This window comes from Vitis vinifera, chromosome 17, assembly GCF_030704535.1.
Source record: "Vitis vinifera cultivar Pinot Noir 40024 chromosome 17, ASM3070453v1".
Lineage (NCBI taxonomy): Eukaryota > Viridiplantae > Streptophyta > Magnoliopsida > Vitales > Vitaceae > Vitis > Vitis vinifera.
The window spans coordinates 2272381-2287967 of NC_081821.1; the positions used below are offsets into that span (position 1 = coordinate 2272381).

Genomic DNA, 15587 nt, shown 5'->3' on the forward strand with positions numbered 1-15587 from the left:
CTCAAGATATCCGGAGATCAATCTGCAAGAAATTAATGTTGCAAAACTTGGTTTTCATCAAGTTTCAGCCCTTCCAACAATCCACTCTTGCTAGAAGATCCAATAAGAAGTTCATCAAGAAGGGGGTTTAAAGAAGTTTATCAACAAGAGGGTCTGTTTGCTTGGAATCAGGATCCTTTCTTCTTTTCCTCAGCTAGGGTTAAGTCATCGTCTCTATTGCTAGAGATTCAACTCCATTTTCCCCTCTAAGGACCAAAAACTTATCCCCTATCTTGTTTTGCTAGTGAGGCTTACAACAAATGAAAATCCATAGCTCCTTGTAATCTACTAAGAATCACATACAGAGACGCTATAACTAGTTTGAATCCACTACTATAATAATAAAAGATAAAACAGAGAACAAAACAAAATCCAGCATCATCCCCAATTAGCAAATGAGCAAAGCAACTGTTTCTGCAATCAAGTTCTATTTATCCCAAAAACAGAAAAAGAATTTCCCATAGGTAATAGCAGAAATTAAATTTGCACACACCACCCTTGTTACAACAAGCTAAATCACTAATATAGGCTCTGTTACAAGAAATCATTGCTCAAAAATAAATACATGATTTGAACAGCATCTTTGGTAATTTATAATTCCCTTTCATGCTTAACAGGAAAGGGTGAAGGGAAATGGCATAAAACATGATATTGAACAGTTGCCCCTATGAAACAAGTTTATCCACTATCATGCAATATCAAAATCAGCTTGTTTAATGAGGTGAGTAGCTGACAAAAAGGAAACAATAATCTTTCAGCAAATGATCCCCAGTGTTTTAATGAGGCCATGGTGAAAAGAATGACTGGAACAAGGGTATTAAATCAGAAACAAACAATGGCAAGGAAATGGGTATATCCCAGCTCCTTATTTTTATAAATCAATTTCCAGTATGTGATCTAAAAGGAGGATACATGACAAACTTTATATCTCTAACAAAGGCTTGTTATCTCCGGCTCTTTTTTGGCGTTATTCTTTTGAAAGCCATAAATGTTACTGCTGCTGACAGAGAATACCTGTGTGGAACAAAATTGTTATCAGAGGAAAAGCATTAAAGAATGGTATGTCTTATATTATTGCTGTGTTCTCCAGTTGCAAGCCAATGAAAGATGCCCCTTAGTTCTACTGGGGATTAAAAGGGTAAAAAAATTTCACACAAAACTCAATGATGAAAATTAGGAAAATGAACCCCAGGAACATGAGCTATATGCAATGGGAACAAAAAACATAACATGGAATTTCCAAGAAATCTGCTTTTCTTCTAAATGTGGCATTATGTTTTCATTTTCTTTGATCCACTTTATGGTATAAGACCCTTAAAAAATCAAACTGCTGATATCTAGGTAATGATGTATACATATTTGGGCCTTCCATAAGCAAGTGGAGATGTTGAATGAATTTATCGAATTTACTGACTCCTATCCAATTCATGTTAACCATACAGTCAATGCAGCATATTAGGAATAAGACTGAGACCTTATTATAGATATGACTGCTGAGTTTACATTCTATTGCTCCACCTTATATCACATCAAACAGATGGTACAAAATGTAGGTGTTCAACATGTGATCAGTGATGACATGCCTCCCTGCTTCATGGTTACTAGGTCTATTACAAGTTCTCACTCTTAGCCTTATTTTTAGCTTCAGGTTCATAACCGTGCATATGTGATTATATGTGACTCTCTAATCATATAAAATCGCACTTATAGTTAATAAATTTATCACAACTTTTTCACTTCATTATCTTGTTTCAACATCTAATCATATTTACTTAGTTGTTGATATTTATGTTAGATGATGTAAACAAAAGTGTGCACTAGTAAATATAGTTGCTTATATTCATTGTTAACTATCTTCAGGTACCATTTAATTTATGATGTGTCCAAGTACCCATACCATTTTTGGATCCTTTGGACGGTGATAAGCAAGCTAATAATTTTTTGTTTTTTCCCTTTTTTAATTAGGCAAACCACAAAACAGATTTTATACACTATGATCATTGCTCTAGAGCTTTCTCTAAAACTTAAAACCTAGATTTCTACGTTCTCATAATATGACATTTCTCAAACAAAACACATCTCAACAGGCCATATGATGCTAACCTATATTCAGTTATTTTCAGTTTAAGAATTAGACAAAAAAGTGATGGGTTTCACACACAGCCTTATAATGAAAATAAAATGGGAGTGCATGACCACTGCAGGACTTCCACCTTCTTGGGGGACAAAAAACATATAGTTACTGGTAATAGGAGCTGACTCGGTGTTAGTAGGCTTATGTCTCATTGTAATAGGAGCTGAGTCAGTGTTAATAGCCTTATGCCTCATTGTAGTGATCAAGCATGTGGTTGCACTGATTCCAAACTGATCATGAAATATCAAATAGGTTGACTTGTGGAATTTGAGGTGAAATTTTTTATTTAACCACCAAGTTCTCATGAAAAAGAACAGCAAAGACCATCAAAAGACTATTCCTAGGAACTTGAACAGTATTCCCAATATAAAAAATGCATCAGATTACAATCCCTAGACTCACTTGATTTAAAAATGACGAATTATAACAGGCAAAAACCAAATCACTATTGAATTCTTTTAATTTTTAATGTAGTTTTTTGTTGGATTAAGTCTTAACAGTATCAAAATACTTCTAGTTAAACAAGAATCAGGAAATTGCAATGGAAGGGTCTTTGGATGAGTATCAGGCCATGTTATATACACATTCTAAGTATGCAAAATACCCACATCAAACATGACATGATGTGTGTAGATGGGATATGTTCTAATAATGCCTATTGATGATATATGTATCAATTAGGCGTGCCCAACATTACACTCATGTTGAATATTCTTATACTGTTCAATTTGCCCCAAAGGGATATGAACACGGGATTAAAAGGGATCTGATTCTTAGACACACACCGACAACCTAACACTTGTACTAGAGTCCATCTAACAAATATCAGGGAGGAAGATTTTTTGAGTTCTATAAGATATACAAGTAAAGAATGGCAGAAAATGAGGTTTTGGATTGAGTTCCCCACATCCCTTTAGAATAGTAGAAAATAGAAAGGGCACAAGACGAGACGATTGACACTGCTCTGAGTCAGGGTTGACTAGAATCCTAGCACATCTGGGAGTTCCATGACAAGGAGCTGGAGATGATTACCACCTCTTCTGTAATGCACTGATCACTACAGGAAGTGGAAGTGGAATCAGTGCACCTAGAGTCTTGATCCACTGGATGCAAATTAAATTGGCACAAAGTGAATCAATTGTCTACTTTTTCAAAGTGGAGCAATCATAAGTAAAATGAAAAAGCAGAGATAAGGCAAATACTGAAGATACAAAAGACAAATATTAAAATAGCCAGGTGTAAAAGAATCAGCATGTGCATGCACGCATTTGAATATTGAAAGAAGCAACAGGCATACCATGTTAATGTATAGTTTAGATGGTCCTGTGGCATGACTGAACTGCGAATCAATGTGCTGACTTCCTTAGGAACAGGGTAAGGATTACTGGGATTGACATTTTCATTTATGTCATCAACGTAGATAGTATTTTCAGCAAGTCCAGAGGCACGGGAAATTGCAGGTACATCAACATAAAACCATTGCCGAGAACATAGGTCATTTTCTGGAACAAATATGCTAGGCTTCTCACTTCCACGAACTACTCCAACAACCTCCACAGGAGTCACAGCAGGAACCTGATCCTGCAAGTTCCAAGATGCTTTACCACCCAATTTTATATTCAAAATCATTTGTTTCCATTAACCAAGATGTTATGAAATCATAGGCAACGACCTCAACAGTTTTAGGCTTTTTAGACCAAAACCTCCACCAAGAGCTCCTTTCACTCTCTTGAATGGAAGGCGATGCTATATTTTTAGATTGTTCATCAACTGGTAGATCTTGTAAAAACTTGTCTCGCCAACTGCGCGGAACCCATCCTCTATTGACAAGAATTGGTGACTGCACACTGAGAAGAATTTTTAGTACATTATTAGGTGCAAAAGAACTTAAGTCAACAGAGTACAAATCAAGAATCCTAAGAGGCAATAATATATTGATGTCAGAGACTAGTATCAACCAAATAAAATGATTAGTAAAAATAAATTAATGTTAATATGGGCAAGATGACAAAATTTTGAAACACTTACTAAGATAATAAAATCCACATCTAAGGGTATTTCATGCTGTAAACATCCTTCTATAAAATTAATTCAACTCCAATAGCAACATCCAAGTTTTTCTTCAATGTACATTTTCATGCCACAAGGCAAAGAAGTTTATAATTATCACCAGAACATAATGAAAGGAAGTACAAACCCGCACAATGTGAGAAGGAATAGAAAAAATCCCAAACAAGAAAAACCATGTCAGCAAATGACAAGTCATACCATAAAAATTCATTTCAGAGCCCATGAATTTGTTAGGTTGATGTACTTTAATGGATAAACAAGGATCATAAGGAATGTTACATAATTAAAAATACACTTCTTTCCTGAGGTTACCTATCAGGGTCATCAGGAATCGGCATAAGGGGTGTGATGAGATAGTAGCCATTTTCAGTCACTCCGGATATACTTCTGGAACGTGGACCCACGTAAATAGATTTCTTCTCATCGAAAAATCCTTTGGCTTTAACCCTCCTGAACTCCAGGGAATCCAATTTTTCATTCAGAGAGTATAAGTTGCTTCCTGGAATGGGTTCCAAATCCAATCTTTTTCGTCTGTAATCCAGCATATTTATCTATATAAATAACAAAAAATGTTAAACTAAATAGTCAAATATCTGTTCTACTTCTCCAACCCACTTGGTTAATATGAGATGTAATATGACACGAAGGACTTCTCCAAATTTACACAAGTAAAAATCATCCCTCATTTTTCCAAAAAAATCCATCTGGGTAGTTTCTTCATGTGATTTAGCATTTCCAAGATCAATAAGTTTTCATCACTGAGAGAAGTGAGCCAAAGAAACAGCCATCTGAGGAAAAAAAAATATATATTTGGTACAGGAAATGAAATAGTTCCTGTATCAATAAGATATGATGATTAATATTATTTCTTTTAGAGGATTGGGGAATTCAATTAAAGGCAAGACTTTTGGCAAATTGCTTGCCTTACTTTATTATGAATTGTGTGGCAAGGGAGAAATGCTAGGATTTTTGAGGAAAAGTGGAGATCAGAAGGGATGTTGTGAGGTTTACTTCATTTCTACTCCTCTCTTTGGGCCTCCTGTACTGCCGCTTTTAGAGGAGTTCCACTTAATATTATTTAACTCAATTGACTTTCAGTTTGTGATTCAAAATTTTGAGATAGTTGGGGAATGCCTTTGTGTATAGTTTTTGTATAGTGGGGTGTTTGTCTTACTTTGATCTGGATCAGTGATTCGAGGGAAAGACCTCTCATCCTTCTCCTTTACTTTCATTATCATCAATAAATATTTTTTTTTTCTGATAAAAAAAAAAGAAAAAAAAAGGTTCCTGCAGACAAGTTTTCATATTTAAAATAAAAACAAGAGACAATCATTTTCCATCATTTTCAATTATTAAAGCCATGTCTATCAAACGATTTTCAGTTCATAAAGTGTTTTGCATTCTTGAAAATGATCAAACGTTCCAAGAAACAGTTTCAAAAAATTATACTACCAAACACTTTCCTGTTTCCGAATCAGTAAGTAGTGCCAAAGAAGATAAAAAAAATCCCCAAGTATTCAGTAAGGTCAGTATGCCAACAGATATGAGAAAGGAAAAGGAGAAGCAATTACCCTAAATTCCTAAATTTAAAAGCAACAGAATGCTTAAAGCAAAGAATAAAATTCTCTGTTTTACGATGGAAAAACATATGTAATTGTGAAGAAAAGAAATTTAATTCAGACCCATGATCACCTTGTCTTGTCTTCTCAAGATCTGCCAACTTCCAAGGCCAAAGGTGACAGCCCCAGGAACGAAAAGCAACCATTTTGTCCAACCCCGTCTCTGTTCCCCTCCTGCTAATCAGAAAAAATACCAAAAAAAAGGAAGCTAAAATTCAGAAAAATTCCCAGAGAATTTTAAAATATTTTCTGGGGAACCAAACAGAGACCTGAAGATTGAGGTTCAGTAAGAGAGGAGACGGACGAAGCAGAAGAAACAGAAGCAGATGCAGAAGCTGAGACAGGGGCAGAGGATGAATATAGATGTGGAAACAATGGAGTTGGGATCCAGTGGTTTTTTAAACTCCGGGCGCCCTTTGATAGGGTTTTGGAAATGGAAGCTGCTGCCATCTCCTTCTTCAACAATTCATGTTTTGCGGGAGAGGGACAAAGCCAAAAGGAGAGGGCTTTATCAGGGTTTTTGCTATTGGGCCGGGCCCAACTTGTTCAATTCTCATTGGAAAAGGTACTTTTTTTTTAATTTTTTAAAAATTAAAGAAAAATAATAATAAAAGAATTTTCTTGAATAATATTAGATTTCCTTTTTTTTTTTTTTAAATATGAATATCTTTATAAAAAAAAATAGAAATTATTATGCAAAAGTTATAGCCCTTATTTATGTTCTTAAAAATTACTTTAAATTTTTTTTAAACTTAAGGTAATGAAAATAATTAAATATCTCAATTTTTTTAATCATTTTTAAAAAAATATTATATTTTTAATATATTATATAAAATTTATTACTATTTTTATATTTAAAAATAAAAGGTAAAAAAATATATATTTAAATGAGCACTTAAAATTTTACTTATTTTTCTTTAACATACACAATTTTCTTCTTTTAACTTTTTTTCCAACCACCAAACATGACTTAAAATACACTTAGAATTCTAAGTTTAGCTATCATATATATTTTCATTCATTTCTATAATTTCATTAATTAAAACATCAAAAAAATATTTAGAGTTTTAACCTTCTAATCTCCAAAATCCTTTTTCTCCTATTATTAGATGGTGTTATATTTTGATGCTTTGAGTTTGCTTTGAGTCTATTTGATAATGATTTTAGGAAATGTTTTAAGCCCACTTATAGTGTTTATTTTGGAGAAAATACTCTCACAAAAAACACTTCCATTAAAAAAACGGTTAATTGCAATCTTTCTCTCTCTATTGATTCTTCATCCATCCTTATATTATGATTTTTTTTTTAATAAAAATTGTTAAAATACCCTCCAAATTTAAATAATTAGTTTACTTATACAAATTTTGGATCATTTCATCATTTTTAATCAATTAATCCTTTTTTAAATATACAAGGGAAGAGAATGGTAATGTTAACAAATAGAAGCATAAAACAACTTCCATGCCACTAAATTGAAAAACAGTATACATCTGAATGGTGTCAATAATTTAGATGAACAAGATGTCTAGAATACTGAAACAAACAGTGCTACAAAGCCATATCCTCCAAAATAAGATATCCCATTTGCTGCATTTTTTGCAGTTGAACCCCCACCAGAGCCACTCGGATCTGAAAATTTTAGAATCCAAATAAATCCAGTCTTATAATTCACATGAAACCGTATTAGAGAAAATATAAAAATGTGGGAAAACTCACTGTTGGAAGAAGTTGATGGAGATGGAGGTACTGGTGAAGTAGGTGGTGTTGCAGCTGTTGCAAGGAAAACAAAGAAAATTGCATAAGATGATTCTAGTACTTCAGAAGAAGGATTTGATCATCCCAAGCCTTAGGAAATGAATTCAAACCAAATAAAAAAAATTAAAAATTAAAAATGTTTTTGATAATCCCATAGATAATTAATATTTTCAAGAAAAAGCAAAAAAAAGTATGATGGTTACCATTTTTGCAAACTGAAATATCGGGATTGGAGCCGCAAGCCTTGGGAAGCTTCAAAGCATCATCCCGAGTAAGATTGAGAGACTTCAATATAGTGGGATTGTTGACAAACTGGCAGAGGCAGTCGCCGTCGTCTTCCACCATGCCCTTCAGCGGAACACAGCAAGACGCCGGCGGTGATGGTGAGTGCAAGTATGGCTGGCAAGGGAGCAGTTTCTTCATGCATGGTAAGGAAGCACCAGGGTCTGCAGACAACCCCAGAAAAGCCAGTGAAGAAATAATGGAGAGAAATAGCATAGAATAATCCATGATTCAATGAAAAAAAATTGAAGACTACTGCTACTGCACACTGATATTGAAACCCTAATGAACGATACTATGTTATTGAGTAGTTAGTGGCTTCTCTACTTCTCTTTATAGAGGTTTCTTTGGATGGTTTTGTTCCTGATCTCACTCCCATCTTCAACCGTTTTGATAAACGGATCAAAACGGTTGCTGATCATAGCTCATCTTATCTTTGAGAAGAACGTGGGCTGAGGTCACCGGCGGAGCCAGCCAATGCTCATGGGGGCACACGCCACCCCTCAATTTTCCAAAAAAACAAAATTCCCTTTTTAGGAAAATAAAAACCAAAATGGAAATTTGCCCTCAATTTTACAAAATAAATAAAATAAAATCCTTGCTTGTAATAATTTGTAGGAAAATAAAACCCAAAATGGAAAATTTGCCCCCTCTAAAAAAATATAAATTTAATTTTAAAATTTTTAAAAATAAAAAATAATGGTAACTAAATAATATTACAAAAACATAATATTTACCATTAATTACTAATAATATATTAAGATTAAACTAATATAATTTTTTTAAAAAAAAATCTTATTTAATATTATTCATACTTATTTTTTCTTGTTGATTCATTATTTTTCTTTTTTATACTTATTTTTTATGGTGTGTTTAACTAAGTCATAAAAACTAATATTTGATTAGTTTTTATTAACTATTTATATTTTTACTTAGAAGTAAGAATGCAATATAAGTCCATCAAAATCTAACCATTAAAATAATTTTAAAGGTTTTTGCTATGAAATAATTAAAATTATTAAAAATTCCTAATGATTTTTTGCTCTATTTTTTAATTCTTTTGAAATTTTCCTTTTAGTATTCTTGATAATTCTTTTTTATATAAAATTTAAAAGTTTTTTAAGTGTTCTTAGTAACATGGTGGCTGAATTTGATATATTTTCACAATTAACATTTAAAATTATTTAATTATTTATAATAATATAAAATACTATTAATTACTTTACAATTTATGAATGATAACTATAATATAATATTTTTCTTCGTCAAAGTCTATGGCTCTGCCATGTGTATATATTTGGATTTGACAACAAGAATCTCTTTGAGTGAAGGGTAATAAAAAGTAACTTCAATGTATATATAAAATTGACCATTTTCAAAAAATTCCATGGAGATAATCCAAGCATGCATGCATTCTGTTAATATGATATATGATATAGGAAAATTAATATGATGAGAATGATTAGAAGATATGTAATCATTTCCGCAAATAATAATGGAAAAGTTTCCTCCCTTCTCATTTTTAATCTCAATCGGCTTTAAGCTATGTTTGGTTCTAAAAAAATATTTGAGTTTTTTTTTTCTCAAATTTGATTTTACTATAAAAAATAATAAAGAAATCCAAATATAATTATACTACTAAACTAGAAAATTAGCCATTTAATAAATGTAAATGAAATTTAATCAAATTATTAGATACTCCAAAAACACAATTCTTTCTATTAAGTTTATGATTTATAATAGTTCATTATTGGTATCATTGTTAAGGAACATGATATACATATTAAACCCGAATCGTTCAAGTTTAAGATTTTGAGAAATTAATAAAAATCCAAAATTCTACCTATCTTTATTTGTTGGATATAAATCCAAACTATGTTTGTATTTCCACGATTCTGTTTGTGTCTTCACCTATAGTATAGGTATGCATATTGAGTTTAAATCTTATAAGGTTAAATTTTTAGGAAAATTTGTAATTCAATAATTTCAATGTAGTGAAAACAACTTTTATTTTTTCTTTTTTCATTTTCCCAAATCCAGTAAAAAAAATATTACCAAGAATGGGACCTTGCTGATTGCTGAAGCTTCAAGCCATTTTCCCACACAGTATCATGACCAAGCATTTGGAAAAACATCCAGTAATTTATGCAGCCAAACCAGGAAAATATAGTTCTGTCATGTGTTTTATCTCAATTGGGAAAATTGCACCCAACTTGGCTCTTGAACAAATCCCACACTCAAAATTTAGCTGATTTACCTATTCTTCTTGATCTTCCCACCAGAGCCATGATCTTCTGCCTTACTTGAAAACTTTTAGTCTGATAGAATCTTCTACCTGCCTTCAGTTATCAGTCACAATTGAAAGGTGATATGATATAATATCAAAGTAAGGAAAATCATCTCTATCAGTCCTTTTGGTTACTCCAGGCACCACTTTTTTTTTTTTTTTTCCTGGAATCATACCAACATATAAACCATCCTACACATGATGTTTATATACTAATTGACAGGAAAAAAAAAGTGTGTGAATCTAGCCTTTCTTTACCCTTCTTTTTGTGTCATTCATGAGTCCTTTGAGATCTGGTACCCTCAAGATGAATTTATATTTCAAATGGAGGAAGATACTTGACTTAAAATTATGTGCATATCAACAATTAGAATTACATATGCATCGGCTTTTGAAATTCATCACATCTCAATCAAAATTCTCGTGATGGTCTCTGATCTTTTGTTTTTGTGTATCTGTCAAAGAATCTTGCTCAGTTTCTAACACTAATTAATTTAATCCTGCCCAAAAAAAACAAAAGAGAACTGTTTGGTTTTGTATACCAATTTGAGGTTGCCAACCGTAGGTCTTTTTCTTGGATGTGTGAGGAAATAAGTCCATGGAGTGCATATGATCAGATAGAACAAGCTCTCTATCTCAGCCGAATCATAAGTATACAGTGAGACAACTATACTGATCTAAGCTGAAAGATGGAATAATCCTATTCAAGCAATTGGGGTTCTATAGTTTTGCCAACGAGTTACAGTTCCATTTAATTTGTTAACTTTAGTTTCCAAATTTTCCCAATGTGACAGGCGTCGGTAGCATATTCCTGCAATGAGCATACCTTGATGCGTGGCGTGCATGCACCTTGGCGTGCTGCAGTTACTAGGGATTCCATTTGCAGTGAGATCAAGTCCACTTCTGGCAATGACAGCCAACGCTGTCCTGACGAGCCACCCCTTCTGCCACTGCACACAATTGCCTTGCACAAGATGCAGTCAGTGAGAAAACCAAAACATAAGATAGACGGGATATTGGCGCGGCTCAACCAAACATCAGAGTCGATACATTCATGGACACTACAGTTAGGTTGAACCGCACCAACATCTCGTGAAAGCTGAAGACTAAGCTTGGATCTATGGAATTGATGGATCAAGGGAGAATTCATAGACCTTCCCTTTATAACGTTGATGCTTGTGTAGGCTTGATCATCCAGATGGTAAGAAAAAGAAGGGTGAGCTTTTCTATACAAAAAAAAGACAACGAATTGTCCAAATAAGCGTATATGAAGGCTCTCCAAGCTCGGCCGGCGAGGTTCTCTAGGCATATAGCCGGCTGGCCTGTGAAGGTTTTCCTCATTTGCTCATCTCTTGAAGGGAAATACAACAGCCTGAATGGTTCCAAAACTTGCCGTTTAATAACCCATAAAAGTGATCCAATTTGGACACATTAATATTGATATTCTTGGTCACAGGAGAGAGAAATGATCCCTTTTTGGAAATCAGTCCAGAGACAACAACATGATCAGTTTCAATGTATGTTTCTTTTTCATCTATTCACGTCACATGAATTAATTTCAAGTGTATTTCTTTGAGTGAGAAAGACCGCTTTCATAAGATATGTCATAATGATTTGATCTGGCAACCCCTATGGTAAGTGGGGAAGTCTAGCTACCTCCTCGCCCGGCTGGCTATTGACCAAGCCAATGGACCCACTTCAGCATCAAGTCTGAAGTTTGAGTATGGATGGATTAATAGGGTTGCAAGGGAAACAAACAAGTTGGTCTTTCTGGGGCTGAGGCATCCATAGACACCCATCATGGGCTTAATTAGGGTTAGTCAACCACTGTTGAATTGACTATTGCTTGACTGGCTTTAGGGGTATAGAGCCAGTTGTTATTGGGCTAGTCAACTCTCTAATCTTTTATGTTGTGCCAAGATTACTATGTCTAGTCATCAACTCTAATATAGTATAAAACAATGTATAATACGAAAGCAATAAGATTGCATACACACCAACTTAGCAACCCAAGGGCATGCATGATAAATAAAAATGAGATTATGCCTCTTTGAGCAGCCAACATCTTTCTTGTTGTCTTCAATTTATAGGCAACTTTTGCTAAGAGCTTCCAACTTCTCACCTTTTCCCCATATATGACCATGGGTCTAAGTCTAATTACTTCTACCATATGTCCATTCTCCACTCATTTCTGGGCTTTCATCTTATTGAACTGATGAACCATTAGTAAGAGGAATTAATACAAATAAATAAACAGGTTCCTATGCTAACTCTGAATGAAACAAAACTACCAAGCGGAAAACTCAAAGCAAACCAACTAAGAGCATGAAAAGCTTCTTGAAGCTTCAACATTAGTGTTGCCGCCCGATGGTCCATTCTCCTTTGCCTTTGTCCACAACCCTACAGATTTCTTCCTTTTCATGATTTTAACCGTCGCAGCTCTTGTCAATACTTAACACCTCATCTCTCCTCAATTTATATCATCACCCCCAGCTCAAAACTTAGCTCTATAAACTAAGACAACCCGGATTCAGAAAACCCAAAGAGGCTGAAACTGCTTGATTGCCGTCAGCCCAATGGCGAAGGTCAGTAGGACGGGGAGAAACAGAAACCTGGAAACCCTGCTGGTCATGGACAAGTCGGTGAAAATTGAGAACCAGGCTGTCACGCATGAACCCCGGAAAATGATTCCAGGCCAAGGACTGGAGTTTAGTAACCTTTCCTATAGTGTGCCGAAGCAGCAGAAGAAGGATGGCGCGACAATCACCAAAGAAGTTTACCTTCTTAATGATCTTTCTGGCCAGGCAGTTAGAGGTGAAATCATGGCCATCTTGGGGCCTAGCGGGGCTGGAAAATCCACGTTTCTGGACGCCTTGGCTGGGAGGATTGCTCGTGGAAGTCTTGAGGGGTCTGTCAAAATCAATGGAAAGCCGGTTAGTTTATTCATCATCTGATCTCAGAAAACATCATTTTTCAAGAACAGTAGGACGATACTCACAAGGATTAATGGTTTTTCAGGTTTCCGCAAGCTATATGAAGATGGTTTCTTCTTATGTAATGCAAGATGATCAGCTCTTTGCCATGTTGACAGTCTTTGAGACCCTCATGTTTGCAGCTGAGGTTAGGCTTCCTCCTTCAATTTCCAGATCAGAGAAGAGAAAACGAGTTTTCGAGCTCATTGATCAACTGGGCTTACAGGTATGAGAATTATGAATGAGTCTTCTTTTGCAAACTACCAAAAAAAAACAGCTGATAACTTCATTGATCTGCAAATAGAGTGCAACCCATACATATATCGGCAATGAAGGCAGACGGGGAGTGTCCGGTGGAGAGCGGCGGAGAGTATCTATAGGGATTGATATAATCCACAAGCCACCGCTGCTGTTCCTGGATGAACCCACCTCCGGTCTGGACTCTACAAGCGCTTACAGTGTGGTGGAAAAGGTTCAGGACATTGCAAGAAGTGGTAGCATTGTCCTCATGACCATACACCAACCATCTTTCAGAATCCAGATGCTCCTCGACCGTATCACAGTCCTAGCAAGGTAAAACACAATCAAAGCCTATGATCAACATCAAAGCCTGAGAGTTGATGCTTAATAAGATCCCATATGCTGTGTCAACAGGGGCAGACTGATATATACTGGAAGACCAACTGATCTTCCTACCTACCTCTCTGCATTCGGAAGACCAGTTCCAGATGGTGAGAACAGCCTTGAATATCTCCTGGATGTGATCAAAGAGTATGATGAATCAACCATAGGAGTTGATCCTCTTGTTCTGTACCAGCGGGATGGCATCAAGCCTGATCAAGTGGCAAGAACCCCTATTCCAAAAACACCCAAGACCCCCAACACTCCTTACAGAAAGACTCCTGCATCACAGCTTTTCAGTCTCCGAAGCCAACCATTTTCGACTGGGAATTCGACTCCTCGGCTAGATGCTCATTACAATGATGATGACGATGATGATTTTGACAACTCCCTTGAAAGAAAAATCGCAACACCAAAGCATTTTCATGGTAGTGCTGCTTATAATCCACGATTGGCTTCTCATTTCTACAAGGACTTCCCGGTTTGGCTCTATAATGGTGTCAAGGGGACCCCTCGTCGTCCACCTACATGGACTCCGGCAAGAACTCCAGGCCGAACACCTGGAAAAACACCCATGGCCGGCCCAAGAAGATATGTTTCAAGCCGGTACTCATTACCTCAGCAGACACCTGCCCACGTAAAAACTCCAGTGTTCAGCCCTTCTGCAGAAACATATGAAGCTTCCTATGAGTTGGAGATGGAAGTACTAGATGAGCCAGAACACAGGGCCAAATTTGCAAATCCATGGCTTCGCGAAGTAGCAGTACTGTCATGGCGGAACATACTCAATATCATCCGCACCCCAGAGCTCTTCCTCTCCCGTGAGATCGTTCTGTTGGTTATGGCTCTCATCCTCTCTTCTCTCTTCCCAAACCTGGGAGACGATAGCTTGAAGACAGTGAACCGGCTTCTTAATTTCTATATCTTTGCAGTCTGTCTTGTCTTCTTCTCTTCCAATGATGCCGTTCCAACCTTCATCCAAGAGCGATTTATCTTCATGAGAGAAACAGCCCACAATGCATACCGGGCTTCTTCTTACGTCGTATCGTCCCTCATTGTCTACCTCCCGTTTTTTGCCATTCAGGGCCTCACGTTTGCCATGATCACCCGGTATATACTCCACCTGAAAAGCGACGTCATCTTCTTCTGGCTAATCCTTTATGCATCACTCATCACCACAAATGCTTATGTGATGCTTGTTAGCGCACTGGTGCCAAGCTACATCACAGGTTATGCTGTCGTCATTGCCACCACTGCTCTTTTCTTCCTATCTTGTGGGTTCTTCTTGAAGCGAACTAAAATACCCAACTACTGGATCTGGCTCCATTACATATCTGCAATCAAATACCCATTTGAAGCATTACTGATAAATGAGTTCCAAGGCACCCGCTGCTACAAGGGATCTCCTGCTGATCTTTCGCCAGGCCCTCTTGGTAACTTGAACTACAGCCCAGAGCACAACAAATTTGTATCAATAAACTGCACATTGATAGGTGATGATATTCTGTCCTCCATGGATCTTCAGTTGAAGAACATTTGGTATGATATTGCTATCCTGTTGGGGTGGGGAGTTCTTTACCGCCTCTTCTTCTACGTGGTTCTGAGATTTTACTCCAAGAATGAGAGGAAATGAAGTTTCCACAGTACCTATGTATTTGATCTCTCTTTCCACTTCCATGCCTGTCTTTTAAGTTTCAGAACATAGCTAATACATAATTCATATAGTATCGGAATACATGTATTTATATGCTCCTGTCAATGAAGATTTAAAACAAAATCTAAGTTTGGTTTTTTTTTTTTTTTTTTTT

At 35.8% G+C, this 15587-nt stretch overlaps 3 protein-coding genes, 1 long non-coding RNA gene and 1 other non-coding gene across 5 annotated transcripts; 1 reads left to right on the top strand and 4 right to left on the bottom strand.

Moving 5' to 3' along the window:
* Positions 1–705: 705 nt before the first annotated feature.
* Positions 706–6358, bottom strand: LOC100256138 (surfeit locus protein 1). The gene is made up of 6 exons (XM_002282706.5): positions 6132–6358; positions 5936–6036; positions 4556–4794; positions 3846–4020; positions 3471–3754; positions 706–1053 (listed from the first exon to the last, which is right to left on the bottom strand). The coding sequence occupies exons 1-6, from the start codon at positions 6310–6312 to the stop codon at positions 984–986; spliced, it is 1050 nt and encodes a 349-aa protein (XP_002282742.1). The 5' UTR covers positions 6313–6358; the 3' UTR covers positions 706–983.
* A 936-nt stretch (positions 6359–7294) lies between these two features.
* On the bottom strand, positions 7295–8203 carry LOC100852506 (non-specific lipid transfer protein GPI-anchored 3). The gene is made up of 3 exons (XM_010665388.3): positions 7821–8203; positions 7579–7632; positions 7295–7491 (listed from the first exon to the last, which is right to left on the bottom strand). Exons 1-3 carry the CDS (start codon positions 8125–8127, stop codon positions 7388–7390), a joined length of 465 nt encoding a protein of 154 aa, XP_010663690.1. The 5' UTR covers positions 8128–8203; the 3' UTR covers positions 7295–7387.
* Positions 8204–11188: 2985 nt separating this feature from the next.
* On the bottom strand, positions 11189–11284 carry MIR171H (microRNA MIR171h). Its single transcript, NR_127788.1, has one exon. It is a non-coding gene; the product is annotated as a microRNA MIR171h (primary transcript).
* A 920-nt stretch (positions 11285–12204) lies between these two features.
* Positions 12205–13300, bottom strand: LOC132252796 (uncharacterized). Its single transcript, XR_009464554.1, has 2 exons — positions 13185–13300; positions 12205–13096 (listed from the first exon to the last, which is right to left on the bottom strand). It is a non-coding gene; the product is annotated as an uncharacterized LOC132252796 (long non-coding RNA).
* LOC100266434 (ABC transporter G family member STR) lies at positions 12763–15526 on the top strand. Its single transcript, XM_002278820.4, has 4 exons — positions 12763–13119; positions 13205–13384; positions 13463–13731; positions 13813–15526. Exons 1-4 carry the CDS (start codon positions 12763–12765, stop codon positions 15410–15412), a joined length of 2406 nt encoding a protein of 801 aa, XP_002278856.1. The 3' UTR covers positions 15413–15526.
* Positions 15527–15587: the final 61 nt, after the last annotated feature.

What these genes read in the sequence shown, in the direction of transcription:
- LOC100256138 (XM_002282706.5), bottom strand. Translation starts at nt 6,312, where the DNA reads ATGGCAGCAGCTTCCATTTCCAAAACCCTATCAAAGGGCGCCCGGAGT. An exon ending in TACTGAACCTCAATCTTCAG is followed by an intron (nt 6,037 to 6,131) that starts GTCTCTGTTTGG and finishes TCTGATTAGCAG; the next exon opens with GAGGGGAACAGAGACGGGGT. An exon ending in TCTTGAGAAGACAAGACAAG is followed by an intron (nt 4,795 to 5,935) that starts GTGATCATGGGT and finishes TTATTTATATAG; the next exon opens with ATAAATATGCTGGATTACAG.
- LOC100852506 (XM_010665388.3), bottom strand. Translation starts at nt 8,127, where the DNA reads ATGGATTATTCTATGCTATTTCTCTCCATTATTTCTTCACTGGCTTTT. An exon ending in TATTTCAGTTTGCAAAAATG is followed by an intron (nt 7,633 to 7,820) that starts GTAACCATCATA and finishes TCCTTGCAACAG; the next exon opens with CTGCAACACCACCTACTTCA. An exon ending in TCCATCAACTTCTTCCAACA is followed by an intron (nt 7,492 to 7,578) that starts GTGAGTTTTCCC and finishes TAAAATTTTCAG; the next exon opens with ATCCGAGTGGCTCTGGTGGG.
- LOC100266434 (XM_002278820.4), top strand. Translation starts at nt 12,763, where the DNA reads ATGGCGAAGGTCAGTAGGACGGGGAGAAACAGAAACCTGGAAACCCTG. An exon ending in TTGATCAACTGGGCTTACAG is followed by an intron (nt 13,385 to 13,462) that starts GTATGAGAATTA and finishes ATCTGCAAATAG; the next exon opens with AGTGCAACCCATACATATAT. An exon ending in CGTATCACAGTCCTAGCAAG is followed by an intron (nt 13,732 to 13,812) that starts GTAAAACACAAT and finishes CTGTGTCAACAG; the next exon opens with GGGCAGACTGATATATACTG.